Source organism: Anabrus simplex, chromosome 2 (assembly GCF_040414725.1).
Source record: "Anabrus simplex isolate iqAnaSimp1 chromosome 2, ASM4041472v1, whole genome shotgun sequence".
Taxonomy (NCBI): domain Eukaryota; kingdom Metazoa; phylum Arthropoda; class Insecta; order Orthoptera; family Tettigoniidae; genus Anabrus; species Anabrus simplex.
In genome coordinates, this window is record NC_090266.1 from 1,064,661,811 (window position 1) to 1,064,680,169 (window position 18,359).

The 18,359-nt window shown below is 38.8% G+C and overlaps 1 protein-coding gene across 4 annotated transcripts in view; it reads left to right on the forward strand.

Moving 5' to 3' along the window:
• The window catches only part of LOC136863292 (uncharacterized), a 731,410-nt gene extending 713,579 nt beyond the window's left edge, over window positions 1-17,831 (forward strand). For 2 of the 4 annotated variants that reach the window (XR_011017857.1, XR_011017858.1), the window contains exon 20: window positions 17,631-17,741. Coding sequence is in view for 2 of the 4 variants with exons in the window: in XM_067139677.2 (XP_066995778.2) it covers window positions 17,631-17,722 (92 nt within the window). In the remaining 2 variants the exon portion in view is untranslated. Of the gene's footprint in view, window positions 1-17,630 lie in introns of all 4 variants that reach the window. The other 2 variants (XM_067139677.2, XM_068226387.1) reach the window with 1 other exon arrangement.
• The last annotated feature ends 528 nt before the right edge of the window (window positions 17,832-18,359 follow it).

Below are 18,359 nucleotides of genomic sequence, written 5' to 3' on the forward strand. Positions count from 1 at the left end.
TGCTGGTATTTTGTTAAAATTGTATATGTACCTCACCTCCATTGACGGCGTACCTGAAAAGAGTTGCACCACCTCAGGACAAGGACTCGAGTTTATTGTCATGTTGAGCATCACCATGTGTCTTGGACATTGGCAGTGCATACTGTAAACATGTTTGAAGTACCATGACATATACTGTGTGAAAGTGTAATATGCAAAATTGTTTTTGAGTGTTGTAGTTACATTTCTCATCCAAGCGAATTTCTTCCTTAAAGGCCCACTTTTTCAGTGGAAAGGATTCTTTCATCATTCATGAGATGCCCTTTTTCAGTATGACACATGAAGCTCACCACAGTACTCTTGAACTTCCGACTTGTTTATTTTGGCATCTGTGACCAGGTTCTGTTGCCTTGTACTATTGCTATCTGTGGCATTCTGTCTACATAGGCTATGCCCCCAAAAATTCAATCTGTTTTTCTTTATATTTTGAAACTTCCCCTGTCCTATCTGTATTCTCTGCCTGTGCTATTAAGATTGGCACGTAGCAGTTAGAGTGAATGTCAAACATTTCCCTGTCTTCATTTCTCACTACCTCTTGCTTGTATTCAGTAAAATCCCTTTCAACAACATCATTTCTTTTACCTGTCTTCAATTATCTTCCTTGTCACCAGTCAGACCTCAGTCACATATGTAGTTATAGCTATATAACATGTCTTGTACTGTACTTAATTTCTTTAGCCATCAGGGATACATCTTTATTCCATAGTAGATTCTATTCCCTGTGAACAAGCGCAGATCCTAAAAGATCTGATGAAAATAGAAAAAATGTTAAATTACAGAAATTTAAAAAAATAAAACAGAGTATCAGTGTCTAGTGTGATATGAGAATACAGTATGCAAATAATCACTGTGAATTGTAATGAACATACAATTTACTTAGCAACAGTTCACACGTTGTGGCATTACAAAATGAAATGACAATAGTAGGCCTGTTGCCAGTTCAGCATAAATGGCAAGAGTTACCCTCTTCTGTTAACAGCACCGACAGCTTAACCTTGAGGAGAGCTAAGAGAGAGAGAACACATATGTTCAAAGGCCCAACCTCTGGTGTGAATGTGTCAATTGCCCATTTTACATGGTTGTGTTTTATTATTCTGTTGGCACAGTTCCAGTCTGCTCTTCAAGCTCCGGTCTCTGTTCCAACCGTTTCTTCTTCTGTCATTTCCTCAGCGTCAGGAAAGTGACACACCATTAGCTTCTCCAGTGTCCCCATCTGATTTATATGGGTTGCTTTAAGAACCTTCTGGAGCCTTGCTGTTTCAGTGTGTGATTCCACTTTCTCATAGAACAGTCTCCAAGATTTGCTTTTTGCCTTCCGTATCTAGGTTATACTCAGTGAGTTTCCTGAGATATACATCCCACATACCATTTCTAGATGATATTCTATACAACATCGTAACCTCTTTTTTCATTTTGGCTAGTTTGTTGTTCTACCACCTTAATTTTTTGGTGTTTTTCTTTTCTTTAAGAGGACAGTTGTCATGGAATGAGTCTATAATGGCCTCTCCTAATAATTCCACTGCCTCATCCAATTCTTTCTGTCCTCTCACCTTAGTTGGAATTTTTTGTACAGCCTTCCCTAGAACTTCTCTATCTATCCCAGTTAGTTCTTTTTGGATCTCTGTATATCTCAGTCCCACATAGTCTCGCATCTATTGAAATTGGATGTTCTGGTGGTCTGCCAATGATGGTTCCTCCAGCACCTTCCAGTCTTTAATAAAGTTTGCAATATGCATAGTGCTTAGTGTAATGCCTATTACCTCCATACTATTTTTATTTATAAATGTAGGCTTGTTTCCTAGATTTAGTATCATCAACTCAGTTCCAATAATAAACTCTAGTAAAGACTCTCCTCTTGCATTGTAGTTCGTGCTGCCCCATGCTGTGTAGTGTGAATTTGCATCTGCTCCAAGGACTAGGTGTTCGCCTTTCCTCTTTGCATTGCAAATTAGGTTCTCAACTTCTTCTGATGGGGGCAGATTAGTTGAGTCATATGGGAGGTATGCAGAGCCTATGGTTATTTCTCTTGGACCTTCCCAATTTCCAAGTTTAATCTTGGCCGCCACAAAATCCTTTGAACAATGTTCCTGCAACAGAAGGCATTTTAGTTTTCTGCTCACAAGTAAACATGTTCTAGGCATATTCGATGTTGTATCGTATATTAACTTACCTCCAGATTCTGCCAGTCCTGCTACTCTGCCCTTGGCTCTTGTATAAGAGCCATGTCGTAAGCCTCGGACTTAAACATCCTGACAAAATTGGCCACAGCTGATTTTTTATGTTGTAGGTTGTCCCGTAGAACTTTCAGTACCATCCTTGCCAACGCTAGGTTTTGTTTTTCCCTTAATTACTTGAAATTTGATCTGCCCAAGTCCAAGCTTGGCCTTAAGGGATCTCTTCGTGAGCTCTTCAATTTCTCTTTCATTAAGGGCCTGTGTCATCAGTAGTTGTTGTATTCAGCACTCTCCACTCTTTTGTTAGAAGTTTGGTGTCCTGCTGATGTATCCTGACAAGCACATCATCAACCTTCATTTTGTCAACTGGAGGAGGAAACTTGGTGATGACCTTTGTAGTATTCAGCACCTTCTTGGCTTCTGCCACCTCCAAATTCTCCCCTTTCCAAGGATTGCAATTGGCCACTGTCTGTTCCAGCCAGCTTTTAGTTTCTGGATTTGCACAGATCAGTACCATTACTCCACTTTCTACCTTTGGAGACTTGAGGAAGCCTGAAAGGCATCTGTCCGACAGTGGTTTCATTTGTGCTATCAGAGCAGATGAAAGTTCCTTCTCGCCTTCCTCCTTCAGTTTACCATCTGGAAAGGTTTTGGGTATTATTGCTACCTTGATTGAAGTTAGTCTTTCTGAAAAGGACATGACCGTCTCTATTTTCTGTTCCTTGGTGGGCAGTTTTGTAGCTGAACTTGATGGCGTACTACCCCCCACCCGAGCTTGGCGTTTTGGGCGTTGTCAGGGGGATAGCCTCTTGCCCGTCCCTGTTCCTTGGCTTCTTCTCCATCCAAGTTCCAGCCGCTATTTTGGCTTCCTTCCTCACCCTTTTCCTTTCCTTGTAATATGCACTGTTGCGAGGTGGTCTGTCGATATGAAATCTGTTGATTTTCGATGTAGAAATCTTCAGTTCTGTCTCTACGGACGTTCCTGGTTTGCTTGTGATAGCAGTCTGCTCTACTGGAGCTTCTGTTGCAATTTCTTGTTTTGAGTCGGCAACAGCCTGTCCAATTGGGACTTCTGTCTCCATTTTTTCATCTTGGGCTTGCTCCCGGATCTGCTCTATTGGAGCTTCTATGGCTTCCCTTGATGCCGAAGTTTTTGAAATTGGTTCTTTACAAGCATCCATATTTCAATCAATCATAGGATTTTTGCCCCTTCTAGGGTCATGAGCGTCGTTCTCACCATCTGTGATGAGACATACAGCCAGACATTGTCCTCCTGCTACTCAGGCTCTCCGTAAGAGAGACCATGCCCCTCAGTCGTCCAAGCAGCTGTCCACCCCTCTCCCGAACCTAGCCAGGTTTTTTCCCCCCTTCAGTAGGCCTGCTCACGTGGTCTCTACTTGGCATTATCATGACTGAGTTTACAGCCATGACTTTCCCCCTAGGTTGGGATCGCCCTCAGACCCTCCGGACTTGTCCGCCACCTGGGACGCGCCCGATAGGGGAACAGATAAGAAAACCCCCACGGGAAAGGCAAAGATAGAATCACTCATAAGGTAGGAAAACAAGAAGTTACAATGATAGTTATAAATATCTGCAAGTTACTTCATGTATCAGTAGATAAATTCACATCTTGTTGAAAACATAGTCTATCAATTTAAAGCCATGTCAAAATTAAAATCCTCTCTTCGACCTAATGAAATCTTTATTCATGATGACTTCAGTAAAATGTTCTGTTCAATGAAAGAATTTGTTTCATCATTCGTGAGATGCTCTTTTTCAGTATTTTGTTGAGAAGGAAGCCATACTTCTCAGTATCGACTCAGTTTAACTGTAAACTATTAAACAAAGGATGGCATGTTTCATTTTAAAAGAAAATCATATCCTATCAAGTCACGATCAGTATTTGGAAATATTTGTTTATTTCTGTCCACCAACATCTAGGAATTTGAAATTTGAAACCAAACTTAATGAAGCCCTGCTTTGTCACCCTTCCAGTATACAATGTCAGGCATTCAAAAAACTGTTGCTCTTTTGTTAGCTCGAATCCAGACTTCTGTCAGTCCACTGTCCCTCCATTACATCATGTCCCCCACCCTGGTCAGGTCAGTGGCATGCTGCACTTGCTGCTGTTGTTGCATTGTTGCTATTATTATTATTTCTCATATTTTATTCTTTAAAATCTATGTTAGGGTTCTTAATGAGCATTTAATGGCCTGCCTATTATACTGGTAATTGTATTATTTTTTAAAATTCTTGTTAGATGTTATTTTAGTGACAAATGATAATCTATATAAAGTTTGTCTTGAGTGGTGAAGACGGAACGTACATTTCAGAGAATTTACTACATATAAGAATATCCTAACCCACATTCCAGAACTTAGTCAGAGATTACCTCCTGTGGGATTCATTAACCACTAATTCAAAATGTGTAAATACTGTCCAGATGTTAATTAAGTTGGGCAAATAGGGAGAGGGGGATTTTTTAATAATGTATGTTCTTTCAGGTTGGTTTCGTTATATTGTTTTTTGCAATGTGAATTTTGATTGCTTTTTTAATATTCAATGATTTATTTCAATGTGCAAGATTTTTAGATCTGTGTTGATGTCTGTGAAGTGGTGATAGCTGTCATAAGCTGTCATATATGTGCTCTCCGAAGTCTGAATGTCAATTGTATCTGATCACGTTTTTGTATTCTTTGTACCTTGTGTAGAAATTACATCTTGTTTGACGTATATATTTGGCATTGCAGTTAGGTTCTTGGCACTTGAGTTCATAGACTCTTGACTTGGAGAAGGGGTCTTTTTTTGTTTAGGTTGCATTTGCTGATGTGTCTTTGTAGTGTGTTGTTTGTTCTAAATGCTATTTTTAGACCTTATGTTTTGAAAATATTACCTATTTTGTATGTGTTCTTGTTAATGTAATTGAGAACAATGTATTATTCTCTTTAATGTATGGTTTTTTGGGTGTTTTCCTTTTTATTTAATAGTTTATCTGCCGTACATGGAGGGTGGTTGTTCTTTCACAATTTGTCTAATTTTTGTATCTCTTCCTTGAAACCCATTGTGCTCATTGGTATAGAATTAGCTCTGTGTATCATTGTGTTCAGTCCTGCTATTTTGTGTGTGTAAGGGTGGTTTGATTCATTGTCAATAGTGTGTGACATCTGATCTGGCTTTCTGTATATTTTGTATGACAGGTTGTCATTCCTATTGATTGTGATGTCTAAAGAGCTTATTTTCTTGTTAGTTTCTGGCTCGATTGTGAACCTGATTGACTTGTCTACAGAATTTAGTACATTTAATAACTGTTGCGCACCTGTGACATCATAATATGTCGTCTACAAATCTGCTCCGGTGTAAGATTCCTTTAGAATGCTGGCTGGTTAAGAAAATATTTTCAAAGTTATTCAGAAATATGTTCGCTATCATACGTAATAATGGCAACCCTTCTTTTTGACAATAGATTCTGTCGTTGAATGTAAAGCAATTTTGATTTAATGCTGTTCTACGAAGATTAATTATTTCCTTTGTTTCCTGTAGCGAAGAGTTTTCTTTTAGATGGTTTTCTGTAATTTAATGGATTCATCTACTGGTACATTGGTGTGTATGTGGTGTTTTTTTTTTTTTTTTTTTGCAAGTTGCTTTACCTTGCACCAACACAGATGGGTCTTGTGGCAACTATGGGACAGGAAAGGCCTAGAAGTGGGACGAAAGCGGCTATGGCCTTATTTAAGATACAGCCCCAGCATTTGCCTGGTGTGAAAATGAGAAACCACAGAAAACCATCTTCAGGGCTGCTGACAGTGGGGTTCGAACCCACTGTCTTCCAAATACTGGATACTGGCCGTACTTAAGTGATTGCAGCTGTCGAACTCGGTGGTGTACATGTTGGTGATGTGGAAGGATATCACTTGTGTGCTCTCTGTTATATTAAGTTTATTTAGTTCTTTATTTAGTTCTACACTGTTTTTTATTGATATATCTTTTTAAGTGAATTTTTTTTTTAATTTTAGAATTTTGTTGAGTTGTTTGTTTAAATTGTAACTTGGTGCATCTTTGAAATTTACTATTGGTCTAATAGGACAAGAGTTTTCATGTATTTGGGGGAGGGCTCTCAGTGTGGAAAGTTTGGGATTTTTGATTTTGTGGCTTTCTTTTTCTTGTTTAGTGAGAATAAAATCTTTTTTCTTGATTGCTTGTTGTATTTCATTTTGAAATTTATTTGTTGGGTTGCATTGTAACTTTTGAATTCTGTTGTTGTAGTTGCTATTGATGAATTCTATCGTTTTTTGTCTATGTACTCATCCTTCTTCATTATGACTCTTGTGCTCCTTTCATCTGCTTTTCTGACAGTTAGGTTGTCATTTTTTATTTTGTTCTTAACTGTTTTCATTGTTGAGTATTGAGTTGCACAATTCGGTTGTTTGGTGGAATTTTCTTGTGTGTCTGTTAATAAGGCTTAGTTGATGGCTACTGTACATTTTTTATTATTTCTCTTCATTGTAAGGGTACATTATCACAAGCAATCTCTACGTCAGTGATTGGCTATTTTATGTTGTTTTCAGTATGATGGTCACAGCAATTGAACTTGAGTCCCTCCTCTAGCTGATATCTTTCTTTCTTTCTTTCTTTCTTTCTTTCTTTGAGAAGGTAGTGTTTGATTTATTAATTAATTTAGGGTGGAAATTAGTGAGCTTTTCATGGTTATTTTTTTCCTGGCTTTTTCTTTGCTTTGCTTTGCTTTGCTTTGCTTTGCTTTGCTTTGCTTTGCTTTGCTTTGCTTTGCTTAATTGGAAAATGAATAATATAAAAGTCGACAGAAAAAACAGTCTCCACATGGCGAGTTGAACCCACGACCATCGAATTACTTGTCCAAGCTCTTAGCACTACACCAACTACTGCTCGGCGTGTACGCTGACGTATGTGGCTTATACCGTGCGAGAACCGCGTCAACATTATTATTTTTCTTTTTCTTTTCTATACGCTTGGCCATCTGGAGTTCCCACTTCAGGTACTTTCCTTTCTGGCCAAGCCCTGCATGTTCTATAAATTTGAGCGAAATCGGTGGTGACGAGTAGGGAATGCCCCCTTGTAAGTTTACAAAAGGAGTATTGTTATTACCCCACCTATTCAATACAATTAATTCTATGATTATTTGGTTAAATAAACATAGAAATTACTAAATTTAAAGGGACATGTTTTGCCCTTCTTTTATTGGGCATCATATTTAATCTTAAAAACAAACATTGGCCAGAGGACATTATCACTTTATAACTTATAAAAATTGAACTATGATTGCTGGGCTGAGTGGCTCAGACGGTTAAGGCGCTGGCCTTCTGACCCCAACTTGGCAGGTTCGATCCTGGCTCAGTCCGGTGGTATTTGAAGGTGCTCAAATAAGTCAGCCTCGTGTCAGTAGATTTACTGGCACGTAAAAGAACTCTTGTGGGACTAAATTCCGGCACCTTGGCGTCTCTGAAAACTGTAAAAGAGTAGTTAGTGGGACGTAAAACAAATAACATTATTATTATTATTATTATTATTATTATTATTATTATTATTATTAACTGCGATTTCTTAAGTGACACTGTGAAATAGGTGTTGTAAAATAAAGATGTTGAGACATAACATATACAACACATGCTAAAATCACCTTAAACAATTAAAAATGTTTGTCTAAAAAGGAAAGAATTTTGTGTCATATTAATTTTAAAAACAACACATGTCCGACACTGAAATGGATCCTCTTCGTAAGAAATTTGAACATACGCATCGCTTGGGGGTCAGATATCGAACCCAAGACTTCAGTAGACAAGAATGGTATGACAATACGCAAAAGCTGTGGTTGAATTCGGTTTTTTGTGAAAAACACAGGAGCTAAAAAGTATTGGCTGGAAAAAAATGCTGATATACATGTCTCAGCAGTGACTTCAACCAGCATATCAGCGTCTTCTTGTATTAGTTATCTTATAATAATTTTTGATTAATTAACTTTATAAGATAATTTTAAATCATTCGCCGGTGGTGTGCGTTACTGTAGTCACGTCCTAGTTCGTGAACCATGGGCAACGGCTGAGTGGCCTAGTAAGTGGTCCTGAGAGTCGGGATACCAGTTGCCATAGAATGGGAGTGGGCATCTCGGACATATTCTGAGTCGTGGCCCACCTTGTGCTCAGGTGGCTAGGACTATGCAATTCACCGGTGGTCCATAACCCATTAGAGGAGAGATCCTCACTTGGACTATGTGCAAGTAGGGTAGCATCCTGCTTCATGAATTTACCAATCTCAGAACATTTTAAGCAAGCCTCGGACCTATGGAAGTAACGGAGTCCCACTCCCATTTGACAGGCGAGGGACTCCTTGGAAACAACTTGGCGAACGAAATGGAATGCGATGGGGAAGCTATCAATATTAATGGGGCTTATGGAAGAAAGAAAGTAGAACTGGCTGAGTCAGCAAAGAGGATGCATCTGGATGCGCTAGGAGTAAGTGATATATGGGTAAGGGGAAATAACGAGGAAGAGATAGGAGATTATATAGTGTACTTGATGGGTGTTAGAAAGGAAAGGGCAGAGTGTGGGGTAGGGCTCTTTTTCAGGAATACCACTGCACACAACATAGTTTCTGTTAGGCACGTAAATGAGTGAATGATGTGGGTAGATTTGTCAGTTGGAGGAATTAGGACCAGAATTGTCTCTGTGTATTCTCCATGTGAGGGTGCAGATGAGGATGAAGTTGACAAGTTTTATGAATCTTTGAGTGACATTGTGGTCAGGGTCAACAGCAAGGATAGAATAGCGCTAATGGGCGATTTCAATGCGAGAGTTGGGAATAGAACTGAAGGATACGAAAGGGTGATTGGTAAATATGGGGAAGATATGGAAGCTAATGGGAATGGGAAGCGTTTGCTGGACTTCTGTGCTAGTATGGGCTTAGCAGTTACGAATACATTCTTCAAGCATAAGGCTATTCACCGCTACACATGGGAGGCTAGGGGTACCAGATCCATAATTGACTATATCTTAAGTGACTTCGAATTCAGGAAATCTGTTAGGAATGTACGAGTTTTCCGGGGATTTTTCGATGATACAGACTACTATCTGATCTGTAGTGAACTAAGTATCTCTAGGCCTAGGGTAGAGAAAGTGAAATCTGTCCGCAAACGAGTAAGTGTAGAAAATCTCCAGGACGAGGAAATTAGACAGAAGTACATGGATATGATTAGTGAGAAGTTTCGAACAGTGGACAGTAAGCAGGCTCAGGATATAGAAAGAGAATGGGTGGCATACAGGGATGCTGTAATAGAAACAGCAAGGGAATGCCTAGGAACGACTGTGTGTAAAAATGGGAAAAGGCGAACATCTTGGTGGACTGATGAAGTGAGAGCAGCTTGTAAACGTAAAAAGAAGGCTTATCAGAAATGGCTCCAAACAAGGGCCGAGGCAGACAGGGGTTTGTACGTAGATGAAAGAAACAGAGCGAAACAAATAGTTGTTGAATCGAAAAAGAAGTCGTGGGAAGATTTTGGTAATAACCTGGAAAGGCTAGGTCAAGCAACAGGGGAAGCCTTTCTGGACAGTAATAAAGAATCTTAGGAAGGGAGGGGAAAAGGAAATGAACAGTGTTTTGAGTAATTCAGGTGAACTCATAATAGATCCCAGGGAATCACTGGAGAGGTGGAGGGAATATTTTGAACATATTCTCAATATAAAAGGAAATCATCCTGGTGGTGTTGCAAACAGCCAAGCTCATGGGGAGGAGGAAAATGATGTTGGTGAAATGATGCTTGAGGAAGTGGAAAGGATGGTAAATAAACTCCGTTGTCATAAAGCAGCAGGAATAGATGAAATTAGACTTGAAATGGTGAAGTATAGTGGGAAGGCAGGGATGAAGTGGCTTCTTAGAGTAGTAAAATTAGCATGGAGTGTTGGTAAGATACCTTCAGATTGGACAAAAGCAGTAATTGCACCTATCTATAAGCAAGGGAACAGGAAGGACTGCAACAACTATTGAGGTATCTTTTGATTAGTATACCAGGCAAAGTATTCAATGGCATCTTGGAAGGGAGGGTGCGATCAGTCGTTGAGAGGAAGTTGGATGAAACCCAGTGTGGTTTCAGACCACAGAGAGGCTGTCAGGATCAGATTTTCAGTATGCGCCAGGTAATTGAAAAATGCTACGAGAGGAATAGGCAGTTGTGTTTGTTTTGTAGATCTAGAGAAAGCATATGACAGGGTACCGAGGGAAAAGATGTTCGCTATACTGGGGGACTATGGAATTAAAGGTAGATTATTAAAATCAATCAAAGGCATTTATGTTGACAATTGGGCTTCAGTGAGAATTGATGGTAGAATGAGTTCTTGGTTCAGGGTACTTACAGGGCTTAGACAAGGCTGTAATATTTCGCCTTTGCTGTTCGGAGTTTACATGGATCATCTGCTGAAAGGTGTAAAATGGCAGGGAGGGTTTTAGTTAGGTGGAAATGTAGTAAGCAGCCTGGCCTATGCTGACGACTTGGTCTTAATGGCAGATTGTGCCAAAAGCCTGCTGTCTAACATCTTGCAACTTGAAAATAGGTGCAAGGAGTATGGTATGAAAATTAGCCTCTCAAAGACTAAATTGATGTCAGTAGGTAAGAAATTCAACAGAATTGAATGTCAGATTGGTGATACAAAACTAGAACAAGTTGATAATTTCAAGTATTTAGGTTGTGTGTTCTCCCAGGATGGTGATATAATAAGTGAGATTGAATCATGGTGTCATAAAGCTAATGCAGTGAGCTCGCAGTTGCAATCAGCAGTGTTCTGTAAGAAGGAAGTCAGCTCCCGGACAAAACTATCTTTACATCAGTCTGTTTTCAGACCAACTTTGCTTTATGGGAGCAAAAGTTGGGTGGACTCAGGGTATCTTATTCATAAGTTAGAAGTAACAGACATGAAAGTAACAAGAATGATTGCTGGTACAAACAAGTGGGAACAATGGCAGGAGGGTACTCGGAATAAAGAGATAAAGGCTAATTTAGTAATGAACTCGATGGATGAAGCTGTATGCATAAACCGGCTTTGGTGGTGGGGTCATGTGAGGCGAATGGAGGAGGATAGGTTACCTAGGAGAATAATGGACTCTTTTATAGAGGGTAAGAGAAGTAGAGGTAGACCAAAACAACAATGGTTAGACTCAGTTTCTAACAATTTAAAGATAAGAGGTATAGAACTAAATGAGGCCACAACACTAGTTGCAAATCGGGGATTATGGCGACGTTTATTAAATTCACAGAGGCTTGCAGACTGAACACTGAAAGTCATAACAGTTTATAATGATAATGTATGTATGTAATAATAACAAAATTACCAGTATAATAGGCAGACCATTAAATGCTCGTTAACAAACCTAATGTTGTTTTTAAAGAATAAAATACGAGAAATATTAATAATAAAGATAGCAGCAACAATGATAATACTATGGGTAAGGCATCTGAAGAGAAAGTGCAGCCTGTCTTTGACCTGACGAGGGTGGGGGATGTGACATAATGGACAGGAGACTGACAGCCGTTTGGATTCGAGCCAACTAAAGAGCAATGGTTTTTTGAATGCCTCGCATTGTATGCTGGAACGGTGACAAAGCAGGACTTCATTTAGATATGTTCCAAATTTCAAATTCATAGATGTTTGGACAGAGAAAACGTAAATATTTCCAAATATTGAATGTTTTTTGATAGAATCTGATGATGTTCTTTTAAGAACAAAACATGTCATTCTTTATTTAATGTTGTGTATTTTATTCATTGTTTAATAATATGTTTTTTTTAAGGTATCTTATAGTGTAATATTTATATTGAAATAGTGTGTTTGGCAGACTGGAAAACTTTTAAGTTTACTTTTTCAGTATGCCGTATGAAGTGCACTGCAGTACTACTGAATTTCTGACTTGTTTATTTTGGTATCTGTGGCATTCTTTCTACATAGGCTATGTTCCACTTTGTATGTTCCAGGCAGCAAGTAACACTTCACACAGACGTAATATACAGTGTATCGGAATTATACCAACAAAAAATTCAGGGATGCTCTTGGTGTTAAGAACAATTGTACAATCGGATTGGCAGAGAAAATTTTTCTTTTTGAGAAAATGAGTTTACTTTGTTATTTCAGGACGCGCTATTCAAATTGACACCATAGTTTCCATGCCAGAGAGCCAGCCGCTGCCTGCTGCTGTGCATCAGAGGAGAGAAGGGAAGGGAGGGGAAGTGTGAAGGGGGAGACAGAGCTAATACTCAGTGTGAATGCACAAGTTTCTTGTTGGTTTTGCATAGTCGCTTCCCAGCCCCAGTAGGCAGTATACAGTTTGTTCTGCACAAATTGACTACTATGCGAAACCCATAGAAAGAGGAGATGAACTTGTACCAAGAATACAGGCAGATTTCCAGGTCATTCATGGCTACCGGGAGAGTTAGCCGTGGGGTTAGGAGCGCGCAGCTGTAAGCTCACATCCATGAGATAGTGGGTTCGAACCCCACTGTCGACAGCCCTGAAAATGGTTTTCCATGGTTTCCCATTTTCACACCAGGCAAATGCTGGGGCTGTACCTTAATTAAGGACCGAGCTCGATAGCTGCAGTCACTTAAGTGCGGCCAGTATCCAGTATTCGGAAGGTAGTAGGTTCGAACCCCACTTCGGCAGCCCTGAAAATGTTTTTCCGTTGTTTCCCATTTTCATACCAGGCAAATGCTGGGGCTGTACCTTAGTTAAGGCCACAGCCGCTTCCTTCCCACTCCTAGCCATTTCCTATCCCATCGTTGCCATAAGACCTATCTGTGTTGGTGCGACGTAAAGCCACTAGCAAAAAAAAAAAATAGCCTTAAATAAGGCCACGGCCACTTCCTTCCCATTCCTAGGCCTTTCCTGTCCCATCATCGCCATAAGACCTATCTGTGTTGGTGCGACGTAAAGCAAATAGCGTTCATGACTAGAACCCGAATTATATGTAATATAAAAATGAGAAATACTGTATGTACATAAATATGTAGCTGAAATTGACAAAATATGTTGTTAAATCTGGAATAAATAAAAAATATGTAACTTAATATTTAAGCTATATTTGATGTATTCTTGTACACAGAAAAGGAAACAAAATCAAAAAAGTTAAAAGTGCAGATGTTATTCAACCTCTAATTTTCATTTGGGGGCGCAATTAATAACTAAATGTTTTTCCAAATTTACTGCGGTCGTTGAATCCCTTCTTTCTCTTAGAATGTTCTTGTATATAGAAAAAGACCTTTCAACTTCACATGAAGTCACTGGTGCATATTTCAAGTGAGGAATGATACTGGAAGATATGTTCTCATTCTCTGGGAGCCACACAGACTCACCATTAAGTATTTGACATACATTTGAAAAAATGTATCCTGGGTTTTTTTTTTCCTTCAATACATCATTGAATTTTACTGAAACACACTCACCGATTGCTTCCCGCACAACACTCAATTTACTGATTGCACCTTCCACTATAGACAGATTCATGGAGGGGCAGTCCAGAAGTTTCCAGCTTTGTAATGCTGTTTGGAATCCAATTATAATGGCTTGTGATGTATGCAGTCGATGGAGCCACCTTTGAAACTTGAAAGGCACTCATACACTCACACACAGATGCTGCACATTCAGGAGGAAATGTTTCCACCACTGACTTCACTGCTTCAAGATGTTCATTAAAGAAGTTCACAGCTTTTATCCACATTCCCCATCTGTTGATCACAGGCTGTGGAGGTAAAGGCACATCTGGTAACAATTTCTTGTAGCACTGCATGCGATAGGGAGATTTGCGGAAAACTTTTCTTGTTGCTGATACTAAACTATTTACTTCGGGAAATGTTTCTCGTATGGTCTCAGCTACTCAATGTAATCCATGTGCCAAACATGTGAAGTGGACCGTATTGGGGTAAAACACAGTAAATGCAACCGCAGCTTTTAGCATATAAGATGCAGCATCTGCGTAGAGCACCAACACGTTTTCTTTGTTAATCCGTAGCTTTTAAGTCGGTTGTTGATGAATCGCGAAACTGTAGCATGATTTGTCTGTTCAAATGGTTTACAGTAAACTAAATAAGACTCATACGGAGCCTCCTGGACCCAATTTACTTGCTAGGAGATTTGCAATGAAACTACCCAAGGCATCGGTCGACTCGTCAATGGCAATCCATATGTATGAATTGTCAAGTTGAGCTCTAATCGTTTCCATCTTGTCAATGTAGCAGGAGTTCAAATAGTTTTCTCCAGATTATTGATTCATCCAGAATATTGAAGTTGCAATATTTGCGTAGGAATCCTTGGAACTTCGGCACTCCAAGTTTATACCCTGGTATGTTTGCAGTAACCATTGCCATTCACAAATCTTTATTAAATTCACTAGTAGAAGAAGAAGGAGGAGGTGGTGGGTGGTGGTTCCAGCGTCCCTTATGTAAGAACAACTTGTTTCTTCGATGAAGCACGTTTTTTATTTCTCATATGAAGGTCAGTTTTTAAATGCTGTTCTAATTGTGACTTCATGGAACACCCAATTCATTTGTTACACACTCTGCATAGCACGATTTTACCATCACTTGTAAAGGCTTCATCAATCGAAATCCAATCTTTTAACTTTGACACTAGTTTGGATGCGACTGGTGCCATAGCGATTCACTGTCACTCAGATAGTTCGAGCAAGTGTTTTATTTCACGGGTTGTTTTTGCCTAGCAGTCATCCCAGCCACAGGGTAACCTTCACTTTGTGTCTTTCTGCGTAGCAGCAGTAATATGTCATTGATCGACCCTTCACACTGTACCATTACTTCTTAAGGGATGTACAAACCATCAACATAGGTAAAGGATGTGATTCTTTGACAGAATATTTCACTTTAAGTTATTAAATTATTTTTTCATTTTCAAGTGATTAATTTAAAAATCTTAAATCGATATAAAATTAGTAAAAAAAATGTCTTTTCTTTCAAAGGCGTAATATATTTGAAATATGTAATGTTTATCAAAATATTTATTATGCATTAAAATATGTAAAAATATGTAACTTTAAATCCACAGCCTGTTTCCAGTCATTTGACCAGGTCAGGAATGGAATGAATGAATCTAGCAGCGAGGATAGGAATTGTGCCAGCTGTCGAAGCCTGTCGCACTCCTCTGGGGCAATGATTAATGAATGACAGATGGAATGAAATGGTATTGGAGAGTGTTGCTGGAATGAAAGATGACAGGGAAAAACAGAGTACCCGGAGAAAAACCTGTCCCGCTTCCGCTTTGTCCAACACAAATCTCACATGGAGTGACCGGGATTTGAAACACGGAACATGAATCTCCTGGAATAATGGTCTTTTTAGCATGATTCGCCCACCTTTTAGCTTTTCTTGTAGCTACATATATGGGAACAGAATATGTAATCACTTAAAATCTGGGCTCTATTCATGACACACCACACATCCTGAACAGAGTCCAAAGGTCACTACTACACCGTTGAGAACTGTGCATTGAAGTAAGAGAAGAGGCATATTGAACATATACTGTAATCAATCCATTTGGCATATTGTTTCCTTCGTTCAGTATTTCTTTCCATTTACAATGTTGTGAGTGAAGGAATACACAGTCCTGGGACAGCAGCGTTGAGCATGTTAAATAATAAAGGAGGTTACTGCGACCAACAGACAAGAGGAGAAATGATCTGGTGCATTCCGTGACTGACAAGTGTGTCTTAATTACAGTGTGTTCTACTGTGTGTGCAGTTACGGCTGCTTAATAAACGAACTGTGGATATTGTCTTTAAGAGACAAGGACAATCCTGTGTGAGCTGAATGAGGAAACGTGTGCATAAACACAGAGCATTATCTCTGTCTGCATTGTACACCCCACGTCCCCCTCCCTTCTCTTCCCTGAAGCATGGCAGCAGCTTGTGTTCTGACATAGCAAATACAGTGAGTTTGTCAAGTTCAATCGCGCACACAGAAGTAACAAAGTAACCCATTTTATCACAAAGAAACATTTTCTCCGTCAATCCAATTGCACCGGCGTTCTGAACATAACACAAAGAGCATCCCTGTTTTTTTTTTTTGTGTGTGTTTAATTCTGATCCACCCTGCATACTTAAAGCTGTCAGATGAAGGTGTGACTATTACTACTTTCCGCACAATGCACAATGTGATGCTTTTGCCATATGAGCTCACTTTATACGTATTTTTTAGTATGTTCCTTAGTTGGATAAATAAAACTGAGTATTTTTTATAATATAGCAGCCCTCAACACCACAATAAAACTATGTTTTTAGATTATATCTAACAATCTTAAGATCAACATGCCAACAGTTGAACACTTCTTATCAAATTGTACTGAGGCTGCATATAGTAAAGGAGTGCTAATGTTATATTTGATACTTTAAAAATATCTGCTAACAGGGCTATAGGAGAATGAAAACATGGTCACAGCTTGAATGCAGTGATGATGGTTTGTCTGATTATACACTCGAAGACAGTTCCTCTTATTTTCTTCACCACCTTGAGGTATATTTGAGTATCTCTTCGACAAGCAGCATTATTGTAATGTTTCTGAGAGAAGTGGATATGAGGCACTTTCCTAATGAAATGAACAAAACAATAATGAGAAATAATAGATGATGTAAATGGTAGCAACTCTAAATTGCACAGTATGTGTTTTATTTGTTGTAAATTAAATAATTTCATTATTTAATACAATACAATCTCCAAAGTAATGCTTTGTAGCTTACTCACACCCTCATTCTTAAAAATCTTGTTATTAAATCAAAACAAGGTGAATGATCAGGACTAAATAGGCTTTTCCTAATATCCAAGCAACACACTAACACAATGTAAATTCATTTAAGAATAATTAGCATACTTTTATCCTTCAGATTGGCTTATTTGAACAGAATAATTCTTATAAGAAACATAGATTGCCATTTGTCCATAAACTCTTAATTATACCAATTACTTACAGCTTACATGGATTTACAACACTTATAGTGGAATGTTTGATATGGTTGTACAGATCTGAATATAACTATGAACATCGTCTCTGGAAATGTGCATCTGTTGTGATTTCCTAGTCAGAAACTTATTCAGTCAGTGAAATTGTTCCTCCCAGACCTAATGGTAAACTCTTTTGAAAGTGGAGATATTAACATGTTATTAATTTATGAGGAAGGTAAAGTTGAGGAAAATTATGGATATTGCTTGCTGATGACCTGGTGACATGCACAAATTTGAGTGTGGTTTATGCAATTGAATGCTTGTTGGAGATAAGTATAATGCATGCTTTAAAATACTTCATGTCTTATGACCACACAGAAGGTGAACACTGGTGTAACTTATATGTGTGTGAATATTAGTTATTTCTCCTTTGGTGTTTCTTACTTTATTTTTTGTTTCAGCTCATCCCAAGATTCAGCTAATCCATCTTATGCTCATCAATCTTCACCACTGCCTCAGAGGGACAATGTGGAGGAGTAGGCTAATTTCTTAATGTTCCATTTAGCTTTGGCCCCCTGTAAAAATAGTTTATTCCTTTGTAATTAAGTTGTTGTTTTTGTTTCCTATGTGTGTGCGTGTTTATGAAACTTCCAGATAATAAAATGCCTTTTATTTGCAGTTTGTCTTTAAAAGCTTGTCATTTGCAGTTGGACAGATAGTTGCATACTCTGAGATGCGCCAGGCTGAGTGGCTCAAACGGTTGAGGTGCTGACTTTCTGACCCCAACTTGGCAGGTTTGATCCTGGCTCAGTCCGGTGGTATTTGAATGTACTTAAATACGTCAGTCCCACGTCAGTAGATTTACTGGCAAGTAAAAGAACTCCTGCGGGATTAAATTCCCGCACCTCGGCGTCTCCAAAAACCGTAGAAGTAGTTAGTGGGACGGAAAGCATATAACATTATTAATTATTATTACTCTGAGATGCAATCAAGATACACTATTGTAAGTAAGAAATTAAGTAGAATTTCTGTATTAAGACGTAATTGGAGCCTGACTCATTGACTGAATGGTCAGCGTACTTGACCTCCTGTTCAACTGTATGTGGTTAATTCCTCTGGCTCAGGGACTGGGTGTTCATGTTTGTCTGAATACACTAGTGTCCAAAAGTTAAGCATAATCACTAAACAAG